Below are 13,357 nucleotides of genomic sequence, written 5' to 3' on the forward strand. Positions count from 1 at the left end.
ATGCTTGCTGAATAGAAGCTTGAAGCTGATGTCAGCATTGTTCATGCAAACATAAAATAATATGAAAGAAGAATGAAAAGGCCTATACAACTTATAACTTTGTAAATCAAAGACATGTCTATCTTCAAGGTGAGTGCTAGGCAAATAAGATGTTAAGCCTGTACCTGTAGTAAATATATTGATTCATTAGAATTTTTATTAGTCTAGCTAGATTATCAAATCGTTTGGTTCATGTTTCATTCAAAATCAATGACAGAGTTATTATTAATGAATTAAACATATTTTTCTTCTAATTTCATTGATTATGCATGATGTGCGCAGCAATGCTTACACATTTGACATGATGATCCTGTGAGGCATGAAGGACATAGACATGTGAACTCATCACATCCTGTCTGTGATGCTATACAAGAGCCTCCATTGACACAAGGGTTCATATTACATGGGTCACGTTCTGTGAATTGAAGAGAAAATAATAATGCATCATTAAGGCCCTGTAACATATTGCATGTCATCTTATGATACCCTTTTGCCTTCCTTATTCCACCCAGACTTAGATATAGGGTCAGATGGCCGGAAATACGTTTTCTTGCAATGATTGTCAGAAATAAAAGCACCTTCTTCCAACGTGTAGAATGGTTAACCAGCCGAACAGACAAGCTTCATAAATGTATGCATTCTATTCTTTTTCTTCAGATGGCAGTATGATAGGGCCTCTTTCAGAAATGATCTTTGTCTCTTCGTGAAATTCAAATAGGGTCTATAATGCAACTAGGAACATATTGAAATAGAAAAATACACAATCTTGAAACTGTTATTTAAAGTGGTATGATGGTCATGTAAAATATCTTGTCCAACCAACAATAAAGTCTTGCAAACCCATTCATGAACACAAACTTATAATTTAATATTGTAGTTGTAAAAACTACAAAAAAAATTAATTTAGAATTGGTTAATGAGGAAAGGTTCTTGAATGACATTTCCTTTTTTCTTAAGGACCTATACCCACACTGGCCTCAAGATAGTAATCTATAGACTTATGGTAAACTAAAATGGTACTTATTGTAAACTGCATTACATCTCATGAACAAATTGAGTAAGACATACCACTTCAATGAGTGCTTGAGAAATCTACTGAATGAATCAACATGATGGGTATCAGTGGCCTGAATACTGAATACAAATTAAAACCTTTTTTTTCTGTTTCACAATAAAGACTACTACTTCATCATAGATGCTCATCTTAAAATTAAATATTTTGTCAGTTCGGTCACCTTTTCTCTTCATGCCAAGCCCGACATGAAGTCTCAACTATGGCTTATAGTTCTTTTAATCTATTCTTTTAAAGCTATGATTAACTTGCCTATATTGCAATTTGGCCCACTGTGGCAGGAGTCACACTGGCATACGTATTGTAAACATGAGACCTCAAGACAGGTTCCAAAGGCTCCACATGGGTTGGATGCACAAACATCAATGCCTATTATTCAAGACAATGAAATTATAATTTCGATTATAATGTAAGTTTAATGTGATATCGATATTGATAACAAAACACTATTGTACAATTGAAGAAGATCATTATGGTCAATTTAATGAATTTTTTCAATGTTTGAAAATATAAGCACCCCCTTTCTTGCAATTAAACCGCTGAAATATCTTCTGCACATTTGTTCTCCATTTCTCACAAATACCTGCTGGATTTTATGCATTATTGAAAGTTTGTTATCCTTGTTATAAATTTTGTGTTATAATCATCCAATACATATGCTTGTTGTTGTATGTTTATACCTTCATAAATCTGTTGTCTATGTTTTTCATGATGAAAGGTAAACAGTACCGATTTCTATTTAATGCACAGTAAATAGATACCTATACAAGTATAAAGAAGTACAGAATAAGAAAATCTTTGAACATCATAAGCTGGTTTTGACCTTTTTTCATTTGTTTTTACCACAAGAGACAACGTACAAAGATAGGCAATGGTTTTTAATCATTTTATTATGTAAATGTGTACTTACTCTGGGAACATAATGGTCCTTGGTAGCATGGATGACACTGACATGTAAAACCCAAGCAATTAGAACCGGGTGTGACTTCACAAATGCCATTGTTCTGGCATGGGTTTGGGATACATGGATTAGAAACTGAAAAAAAGAGAAGTAAGGGTTAAAAGTATGACAGAGAATCTTTAACACACAAATGAAAATCCCATAACCTTATTTGTAATTAATTTCAAAGATAAGGAATTAATATTGCCACATACCATGTTGACACTTGATTTTCAAAGACTTTATTGAAGTACATCACTTGAAATGGAAATTTTCACTTTGAAATTCTAACACTGTGATTGATCGTAATCAATACACATAGGTTAAATTCTCCAAAGATTCAATTATAAATGAAATGATATAGTGTATAAAACAAAGCTACTAAATTTCCAAGAGATGCCTTGTCAGAGGAAAACTTAATGTCAATTGAAATTTACTAGATTCTTGTCCGAACTAATTAATTCTGTGTACTAACACATAGACTTCTTTACCTTGATGAAAGATTATTGCTTAAAAAAATAGAACTCCTATTTAGTGCCCTAATGAAAGGGTATCTATTCTAATTTGAGAAAGTTGTTTTTGGAGCGTTCTGGCACATTGGAGCATGAAATACCTGAATGGATTATTTAGAAAAATAATATACTTACATACTTCACACCTTGAACCTGAAAAGCAGCTCGGACACTGGCAAACAGTAGACAAACAATCCGCAGAAACAATGCAGGTACCTCCATTGAAACACTGTTGACTGCTACACACATTCACAGCTTGGTATATGGAAAATGAATAGATACATTTACTTTGCTCAGAAGAAACTTATACATAATCCGTAATTTACTCATAAGAGTTTGTGACAAAAAATAAATGAAAGCAACAAAATTCTTGGATAGTAATTAACTGCGAGAGGAAATAACTTAACTAACTTTTTTATTTTAAGTCATACATAGAGTGGAATAACATCAATGTTTGCTTTACACAGTATTGTCATTTGTGTTTGCTTTACATAGTATTATGATATCAAGATTTTACGCATAAATTGTGTAGTATATCTATTGTAAAGATCACCTACAGGCAAAAACGTCTACTGATGGTAAAATGGTGATTTCCATTTCTTTCTCTTTTGAATAATTGGTTTAAATATCTATTGGTCAGTTGAACCGAATGAATAACTTTTGATAATGATTATGGTTGATGAAAATCCAAGTTCTTGTAGCAATATATTATAATATTATTATTAAGATAAATACACGTTTCACAGTTTGGTCTAAGTTCTTGTAGCAATATATTATAATATAATTATTAAGACAAATAGCTTACATGTTTCACAGTTTGGTCCCGTCCAACATGCAGTGCAAGAGCATGTATATGACGAACATGAATTTGAACAGCTTCCACCATTTCCACATGGATTAGATGCACAGGCATTAACAGCTGATGAAAAATGGGGGAAATATATCACATGTTATGATTGTGCGAAAGATATAAATACAAAGAGAACATGTTGCAAAGTAGATCACTATGAATATCAGCTTTTACTATTTTACAGCCACCTTACAAGAAGAAAAATGCAGTGTAATGAAATTTATTCCACAAAATAAGATAAAATCAAACAAACTAATGCTAAACATCAATAACCCATTTCATAAATAGATACAACTATTGTAACTTTGCAATTATTTCAACCTACATGGAAACCTAGCTTGTGAGAGCTGCTGTGCCATGTTAACATGGTAGTTCACCATAATAGTTGTATCTCTTTTAAAAACGGGCTCTTGTAGATTTAAAATTGTGAAGCCATGACGGTAAGAAAATAAGTGTGATTTATCGCTTAATAGGCCTACAGAGAGAAGCACAGCATGACGATAGAAAACAACAATCCACCAAATATTCTAGGCACACTCTGAAAATAGGAAAGACCATACAGAGTAATTTATTAGGCACTACTACGATGACGAACAAGGCAAGAATATATTTCATGTGACAATTGACTGATGATATGGGACTGTTTAAAAATTGTAATTATTGTACAAGTCTTTCATTGTTTATTGAGTTGTTTCTCGATGCCCTGATAGTAAAGAAAACTATTTTGGGTATTATTCTCACACAGTTACAATTGGACTGCCAAATAAGCTGACAAATTCAACCTCTGTTCTTTATTGAGACTTGTGCTGCAAATGGCTATCCATAGATATATCACAACTTCAGACCAGAGTTTGAATCAAACCCAAGTTCAGAATATTGGCTAGTGAGTTGTGAAAAGCAAGTGTTATGCAATCTGAGAGTTAACTGCCAGTAGACCAATGGGATACAAAATTCTGGGTCCCGTAACACAAAGGGTAGCAATTAATCACACGCTTGATTTTCGCGATTAATAATACATTGTATTCAAAGCAATTAATCGTAAAACAATGTTGTACAAAGATTGCTATGCTTTGTTTTACAGGGCCCCTGGTGTGTAACGTGGTGCGTTGTGGCCCAGTGGATTAGTTTTCTGACTTTGAAACAGAGGGTCGTGGGTTCGAATCCCAGCCATTGCATAATTTCCTTCAGCAAGAAATTTATCCACATTGTGCTGCACTCAACCCAGGTGAGGTGAATGGGTACCCGGCAGGATTAATTCCTTGAATGCACTGAGCACTGAAAGGCAGCTCGAGCTAAAGCCAGGGTAATAATAGAAATAAACAATGCGCCTCGGAATAGAATATTTCTAGATAGATGGCGCTATATAAATGCCTATTATTATTATTAGGTGGTCTGTCTATGACAGATCACCTATTGATTTCGCCAGAATTTTCTTTCTTTATTTATTTATTTATTTTTATTTCTTCCGTACACTTTTTTGTACACACGTTCACTCGAAATCGACATGGTCAATTTCCTTCAAATTTCTGTCAGTCATCAAGCTCTATGATTTCAAGTAAAATCAACTTTTTCAAGGTCATCAGGTCATGATGACGTCATCCAGGCGCCATTTTGTAAAATCACATTGTCGATCATATCTCCATTATCAATTATCAAAAATCAATCAAATTAACATCACATCAATTTCAGGTTAAGGGTCAACAGGTCATGTCATCAAAGGTCACCTGGAGGTCACGACGCGCGCGTACGCGCTCGTCAAATTTTTAAAATGCTCAAAATCACCTTTTGACCAAAGTAAAGTACGTTTCAGGTCATTTTAAGCATTTCAAAAATTTGCGCACGCACAGGTATGCGCGCGCGTTTCCGCGCGTAACGCCTTCAACGCAACGCAGAAACGCCGTTTTTTTTATATCCTTGCATTGATAATATAATTCTGAGCAATTTGATACCTTGATCAACCTTCTACGACCATTAATAACGAAATTAACACCCGTTAAACTTTGCAGCACGTGTGCGCGCGAGCTCTTACTATAGGCCATATATGGGCAAAAACATACCTATTAAAAATTCACTGTAGCTCTTTAAATAGTCCGTTGACCCCCAATTTTATTTTCATATATCGATAGAGTATGAGTTGTAAATTTGATTTCATGTCACCATTGTCCCTCAATTTGATCATGACGTCATCAAAATTGCGCCTAAACTGAAAATTTCATTTTTTCAAAAATGACGTCATCAAATTTATGCAAATTTGATCATAACTCCGTGAATATTGATCATTTGTCGCCCAGATTTCAATATATTGTAGTTTAGAATGTACTCTTTCTCGTCAGTTAGCATGAATTTTCATTTTGAAAAACGCATCATGGTGTAAAATTGCGATGAAAAGAGGCATGTCATTTTTCCTCATTTTACGTGTAATCTCTATGGGACATGACTTTTTCTCAAAACTAGATTCTACATTCCTCTATTTCGTGAGCTATATCTCCATTTTTTCTTGTTAGTTATCCCTGAGCTTTTGGTATGATGTAGCTGAGATTCTAAGCTTTTGGAAATGTGCCCTCTATTTTTCGATCAGATGTCAGGATCATGCCCGTTTTTCGCTTCCAAAATTGGATTTGTAATTCTCAAATTTGCTTACGTGTAATCTCTATGGGAACGTGTAATCTCTATGGGGAATATCGTGGCTCAATGGATAACGCACTTGACTTGAGTTCTCGGGGGCGCAGGTTCGAGTCCTGGGGGTGAACAAGATGATTTTTTTTTTCATTTATTTTTTATTTTTACCACCTCGTACATGATCCGTTATGATAATTAAAAGGTATGAAAGTTAAAATTTAGCAAGATTTAACAGATTATAATAACTTTTTTCATATCACTTGTATTTTCATATATCAAAGAGACCCTTTTCACAGTGCTTTATCATCTCCCGTCTTTCACAAGTATTCCATCCATAATGAACATTCCGTTGTCATCATGAAGATCATATTGATCTGCTTGAACATGGTAATAGTGATCATGATGGCGAGAATAAGGACAGACCACCTAATTCGTCCGCATGACGAATTAAAATCTAGTTATTATTATTATTATTAACGTACGTATTGAGCAGTCTTGTCCTGTCCAGCACTGTCCACATGTACACAAATAGGACGGACAATTACTCTGACATAGACCTCCGTTCTGACATGGGTTACCAGCTACAACACACATATCAACATCTGAAAAAAGAAAAAAAGGGGAAAAAACAAATACAAAAAAAGTTCAGAAATGTCATTCAAGCGTGATAAGGTTCACTGTAATTAAAATTGCATGGAAGATTTTTGTTTATGTTTTATCCTTCAAAGGGATTAAATAAGCATTTAATATTTAGCTTGAATATAAGATCATCAGTGCTGGAGTTAAAATTGTGTAAAAATACAAAAGCATAAAAATGTTAAGCACATGTTTAATCAATAACCCCAAGACATTGGGCTTTACATATAAAGTCATGACTAAGCGATGAAGAACGATGCCAAATTCATTACATCAATAGATTAGTTCCAAAATTTTGTCCAATTTGAATTACTATTACAAAAATCAAAGTCATTCAAATCGTGAACTAGAATTTGTTTTGGGGTCGACAAAGAATTGATTTGGATTATTTTGCAATGATAACAGACCAAGTTCGCAGTTGGTCCCGGTATGACAGGAATCACAGAAGCAGAGTGTTGATGAACAATCTGCATTTTGAAGACAGGATCCACCATTTTGACAAAAGTTCTGTGTGGCGCAGAGGTCCAGGGCTATGAAATAAAAGTTTGAAAATATACATAAATGCGATTTAAATGGAAATCAATCATGAATTATGAATTTATTGAGTTCTTTATTTAAGAGTCATTCCTATGATACTTTAATAGCACAGCTAGATAAAGGAATTCTACTTCTTTAATGAGTGTGATAGAATTATCAAGCACTTCAACAAACAAATGATTAAAGATCCATAACAAATCTAATTGAGATGTCATTCTTGCTTATATGGTAGGTGAAGAATAAAAAAGAATTCAAATATTGGCATTGTTTAGATCGTACCTCATCTAAAGAATTACTAAGTACAATATCACATTTAGGGACCTGCAAAATCTATGTAGATTAGAAAGATATTTTTATATGACATCTGGAATATATATATTGTTCTGAATATGACGCCTTCATGGGTAACTGAATATCATCAAAGCAGACTAGATTTTAGTGATTTGAGATTTTATTCGTTTCCTTTCACAAAATACAATCAAAGTAACAATACATAGTCAAATAAAGTACTTTGCCAATATTGATAATGCATACAAATTAGAAGATGCTTATGCTTATAGATTCAATAAGTCTCAGGTCTACTACTATACAAAGAACAGTCAGTTAAAGATTTCTGAAAAAAATTATTTTCAAGTACATCTTGATATCCATAATTTGCTAATTAATTAATATATACATGTATAACAACCTACTCCAAATACTGACTGCAATGCACTATGTAGCTCAAAATTTATGCAATTACTATATTGCTTAGATGTAGGTAAAGGCTATGTTGATATTAGGGCATTATTAAAAAGATGACACAGTAGAATAAAGACTATCTTCTTACTTATATCACAGTTGACACCCGTCCAACATGGGGCACACTGACAACGGTAATCATTACAGCCAAGTTGAATACATGATCCACCATTTCGACATGGGTTAGGATTACAGGGCTGTGGAACTAGATAAAAAGTAAAGATCTGTTATTATTTGAGTGTCATGTAAATAAAATGATAGTGACAATGATAAAGATGATATACATAATCATATCTATGACAACAAAATAATGATGATGATATTAATAACAATGATAATGATAGCAATAATACTGATGATAGTACCAGGGGCGGATCCAGGATTTTTAAAAGGGCAGAGGGCCACATTTTTCTGAGGAAAATTTTCACAAGCAAATAAAAAGGTTTTCAACAAAAAATAAGGACATTTTGTCCATGAAAAAAATTTGACATGCAAAAAAAGTCTTCACTTTATAAAGGGGGACACACTCTTGTATTAACAGCATTTTTACAGTACAAGTTTTAATTGTGCCTCTCAAAGGGGGGGGGGGGGGGCAAGCCGGCTTTGCCCCCCTGGATCCATCAGTGGATAGTACTGTACTACTACTAATACTAATACTACAACTACTTATACTACTACTAAGTCCACTTCTTCTAAAAATACTGCTACAAATAACGATACTGCTGCTACTTCGACTGCTAATTCCACTCGTACTACATATACTACCATTACTGTTATTACTTCTGTTACTACTACTACTACTACTACTACTACTACTTCTAATATACTATTACAACTATTACTGATACTACCAGAACCAGAGCAGGTACTAGTACTATGCCATCTTGGACTGTCATTATAACTTTAAAATAACGATGCCTAAAGACTTTAATTGAAACCAGACTTACCCCTCCAACATTTTTTTTTCAGAATGAAAACTACCACCTATAACATTTAACAGTAATAATTATTATAACATTGATAAAACAAGCATAAATCTGAAAAGAATATATCTGCTCTCCTTGTCATCATACAAGATATTCCTCTTTATCAATTATAATTTCTGAGGAGATAAACAAGTGCAACGCCTCTGGCAGTCTCGCCTGCATTACGCAATGCAATATAGCAGCAGTGCTTCCTTTGAAAATAGCTATTGAACATTATTCACAGAAGAAAACACTAATATGATAATAAAATATTATGCCCATCGACCCAAAATGACCTTTGACCATGATCATGTTACATAAGACATGTGCAAAACAATTATTCATACTTGATTATCCTTAAGTCGATGTTTCATGAGCTAGATCCATAAACTTCCTTGGTTATGCCAATTCAACCCATACTCCCAACATGGCCAGAGTTCATTGACCTTTAAATGACCTTTGATCTTGGCTATGTTCCTGAAATGCATACAGGGTATTCAGGGATACACTGCTGCTCTTATGTCCACTTTTCTTGAACTAGATCCATAGACTTTTAAAGTTATGATGACAATTCCTCAAATAACCCCAACATGGCCAAAGTTTGTTGACCCTAACTGACCTTTGACCTTGGTCATGTGACCTGAAACTCACACATGATATTCAGGGATACATGGTTGCTCTTATGTCCAGGTTTCATTAACTAGATCTATAAAATTTCAAAGTTATGATGACAATTCCTCAAATAACCCTAACATGGCCAAAGTTTGTTGACCCTAAGTGACCTTTGACCTTGATCATGTGACCTAAAACTCAGGCAGGATCTTCAGTGATACACTATTACCCTCATGTCCAAGTTTCATGAACTAGGTCTATATACTTTCTAAGTTATGATGACATTTTAAAAACTTAACCTTGGTTAAGATTTCAATGTTGACGACGCCTATAGTCTCGCTCTGCTTGGCAGGCGCGACAAAAATGTATTTGTTATACTTACTCAGATCACAATTAGTCCCTTGGTTGCAGCCTGTACACATGCATGTATACTGATTGCAGTTCACATTACTTTGAGAGCAAAGCCCTCCTGATCCACATGGATTACTACTGCAAGGGTTAATTGCTAAAAAAATAAAATGAAAAGGTGTAATTTACCAAATAACAAGTGAAGATAGAGTGTAAGGTCACATTAATACATATCTCGGGATTCTATATTTTCAAATCCATACAAATAATCAACATCCCTAGATAACCAGGGCTCCGTAACACAAAGATTTATAGCGATCAATCGCTAAATGAACTGACAAATCAAGATCAACATTACACGCGCATTTGGCACAAAATACTGACCACTGAGGAAATACTGTTCTCTCATAATTGCTATTCAAAGCTAATCTTTGTGTTACGGAGCCCTGATTTTAGTGGTTCCCTTTTTTGTATGCACCTGGTTCATAACTTTGATATATTTCAGTATCAAAACTAATACGGACATAGCTTTTCATTTCATCAATATTCACATTATCTACTGAAATCTTGTCTTATTTGTTATAATAATTTTATCAATCAAAGAAAACAAAACAAATAGGGCAGTATCAAACCCAAAACATATTTGGCTTGAAGAGCTGAAAGTAGGTAGAGAGAGAGGGGGAGGGAAAGAGAGAGTTATATAGAAGTAGAGAGGGGGAGCATACCACACTACACTACAGTGAAAATACAAATGAGCAATAGGATAAAACAAATAATGCACTTACCATTCTCACACTGCGTACCAGTGAAGCACCCTAGGCACTGACAAGCATACGCCAGGCACGAGTTACCATCTTGGAAACACAGGCCTCCATTCATACACGGGAAACTACTACAAGCACTGAAAGCTGAAAAAAATTGGCATTGAAAGTAAATCTTTAACCATGAACATAAAAGAAGACTGGGGAGCAACATCGTTAGAGGTGCTGTGGCTCAGTTTCCGGACTTTGAACCACAAGGTCCGGGGTTCAAGTCCCACTGCAGCACTCGCGTCCTTTGGCAAGGCGTTTATCTACATTTGCCACTCTTCACCCAGATGTAGTAAATGGGTACCCGGTAGGAAGAAATTCCTTGAATGCTCGAGCGTCCAGTCAGGATAGCTGTGCTAAAGCCGGGGTAATAGTATGCAGCGAGTTGAAACATTTAATTTAGCTATTTAAATGTTGCATATTATTATTATTATTATTATGAATAACCAAATTCATCTACCCTTAGTTCGATCAACTATATCTTTAAATTCCTTTAAAATCTGTTTTCCTAAGTTATGGAATAACCTCCCCTCTGACATAAAATCCAGTTAAACTCTTTCTAGGTTCAAGAGACTTATCATAAAACATTATGTTATCATGTGCTTAAAAAACTTTCTGCCAATTATTTAATTATTTGTTATTTTCTCATTGAAAGTCCCCCCCCCCCCTCTAAATTTTTTTTTTTTTTTTTTTTTTTGGCTGTTGCATCGGTGTACTTAGTGTAATTATTATTATTTGTTGTATGTATTTTTAGTGTATATTTTAACTCGGTGGCCCCTTTTTATAAGCTCTGCTTTCTCCGGGGTCACCAAACCATCATTCTATTGTTAAGTTTAGTATTTGTATATTATCTATATTGGTATGTATTTATGAAATTGTTTGTACATGATGATGGTTGAATAAATGAATTGAAAAAAAAAAACTGAGCCTAAATTGTTAAAAAACTGTGCAATAAATTACATGTTTATCATCATATCAAAGGTTATGTTGATAAATCATGAGCACATATGTACAATGACATTTAAAAAAGGAACACAAGTCCATACTGTCTGTATCTCTTTTCTGTTTGATCAGAAATGATTTGGCTTACAATGCAAGATTAGATGAGGTCAAAACCTAACAAATATATTTAAAACTACCCAATTACATAGAAATTAATAAGCATTTCCACAAAACAAAATTTCATGAACAAGCCCACAAACAAAAATTTATATTACCGTAGTATCATACCTATCAATAAGCTGAGTAAAAAAAACAGAATATTGATACGCAGGTGGCTGTAGGGCACGTGACTGTAGAGTTTAAATTTTAGTATTTAAGCCATTGTATATTGAATTATGTGATTCCCATTGGCTTTGTACATGGATCCCATATAGGCAATGATAGGTAAAATGAAGACTTACGTAATGTACAGAGAGCTCCAGTAAAGCACTCTGTGCAGAGGCATTGGAAGGTGCTGCATGATCCCGGTGTCTGAATACAAGTGCCTCCATTTGCACAAGGGTTGTTCTCACAGGGGTTTTGTACTGAGTGGTACAGGGATTACATTAAAGTTAGCATCAATGAAATAAGATTGAAATCGATGCCAATATTTTGGAAACAATAATTCTTGACCTTGGCATATCTTTTTGAAATGAAATCGGCTAGAATAACTATGATGTCATCTGTGCATTATGAAAGGATGCATAGTTTAGTACAGAATTTAGACAGCCCTGTCCGACCCCTCTTCTAAACACAACTATACATGCTCGAGCGACAATGTCTCCTACTAAGAAAGCACATATTAAACACTTAGGCCAAACATAAACTTGAGCTTCACACTTTACCTTGATATTAATTCTAATAATCCTATGATTCTAAACCTTACACCCTAGCACAATCCTAACCCTCATTTCACATCTTCAGAGAAATCAGCAGAGGAGCAATTGTCGTAAGATTTCATTTTAATGTATTGTATCTGTTTTAGAGAGATGTGAAATAAATGAATTTAAATTACATTATGATTACAATATGCAATAAAAACAAGACGGTATATTCATATTTTGGACTTGAAGACTTTTGAAAATGATGATTGGTAGGGGACTTTATATAAAGCATATATAACTAGGGGTCTTAGGTTATTATACTCACAAACTTGGCATTGGCTTCCTATGTAACAACCAGGGCAATCACACATGTATGCTACACAGGATCCGGGTACTCCATTACACGCACCTCCATTCATGCAAGGGTTTGAAGCACATGGGTCTTTTGCTGCATAAGAGAAGAGGAATTCGTTATGGAAGTGTCATGGTCTAGTGGTTCTGACTCTCATCTTTGAGCGGGTTGGTGGTTCGAATCCTAGCTATTGTACTGATTTCCTCCAGCAGTGGAATTATCCACACTCAATTAAGCCAGGTCAGGCAAATGGGAACCTGGCAGGGTTTTGTTTCTGGAAATGCTTGCATGCTGTAAAAGGGATGGACATTAGATAAGTTTTAGGGTCCTGTTCATGGATAGGGTCCACTTTTCAACTGGATTCATTCTCTGTTTGCTTTGGGTGGAAAAATATCCAAACGTGGCCAAAGCGAGCACTTATGGTGTCAACCTCCAAATGGGAATTTAATGTTTAAATCTGCCAAATTATTACTGTTTAGCCCATCAGTCACAAAGGAGTTTTTAACATCTTCTGGAGGAA

The 13,357-nt window shown here is 34.6% G+C and overlaps 1 protein-coding gene across 1 annotated transcript in view; it reads right to left on the bottom strand.

Annotated features, from left to right (window-relative positions):
• The window catches only part of LOC129270156 (neurogenic locus notch homolog protein 1-like), a 74,596-nt gene that overhangs the window by 36,876 nt on the left and 24,363 nt on the right, over positions 1 to 13,357 (bottom strand). The window contains exons 19-30 of the mRNA XM_064106002.1: positions 12,811 to 12,933; positions 12,084 to 12,206; positions 10,657 to 10,779; positions 9,906 to 10,028; positions 8,035 to 8,151; positions 7,076 to 7,198; positions 6,515 to 6,634; positions 3,369 to 3,482; positions 2,699 to 2,818; positions 2,022 to 2,147; positions 1,364 to 1,480; positions 332 to 454 (exon numbers count right to left, since the gene is read on the bottom strand). Of these exons, the coding sequence (XP_063962072.1) occupies positions 332 to 454; positions 1,364 to 1,480; positions 2,022 to 2,147; positions 2,699 to 2,818; positions 3,369 to 3,482; positions 6,515 to 6,634; positions 7,076 to 7,198; positions 8,035 to 8,151; positions 9,906 to 10,028; positions 10,657 to 10,779; positions 12,084 to 12,206; positions 12,811 to 12,933 (1,452 nt within the window). The remainder of the gene's footprint in view (positions 1 to 331; positions 455 to 1,363; positions 1,481 to 2,021; positions 2,148 to 2,698; positions 2,819 to 3,368; positions 3,483 to 6,514; positions 6,635 to 7,075; positions 7,199 to 8,034; positions 8,152 to 9,905; positions 10,029 to 10,656; positions 10,780 to 12,083; positions 12,207 to 12,810; positions 12,934 to 13,357) is intronic.

Source organism: Lytechinus pictus, chromosome 10, assembly GCF_037042905.1.
Source record: "Lytechinus pictus isolate F3 Inbred chromosome 10, Lp3.0, whole genome shotgun sequence".
NCBI classification, from domain to species: domain Eukaryota; kingdom Metazoa; phylum Echinodermata; class Echinoidea; order Temnopleuroida; family Toxopneustidae; genus Lytechinus; species Lytechinus pictus.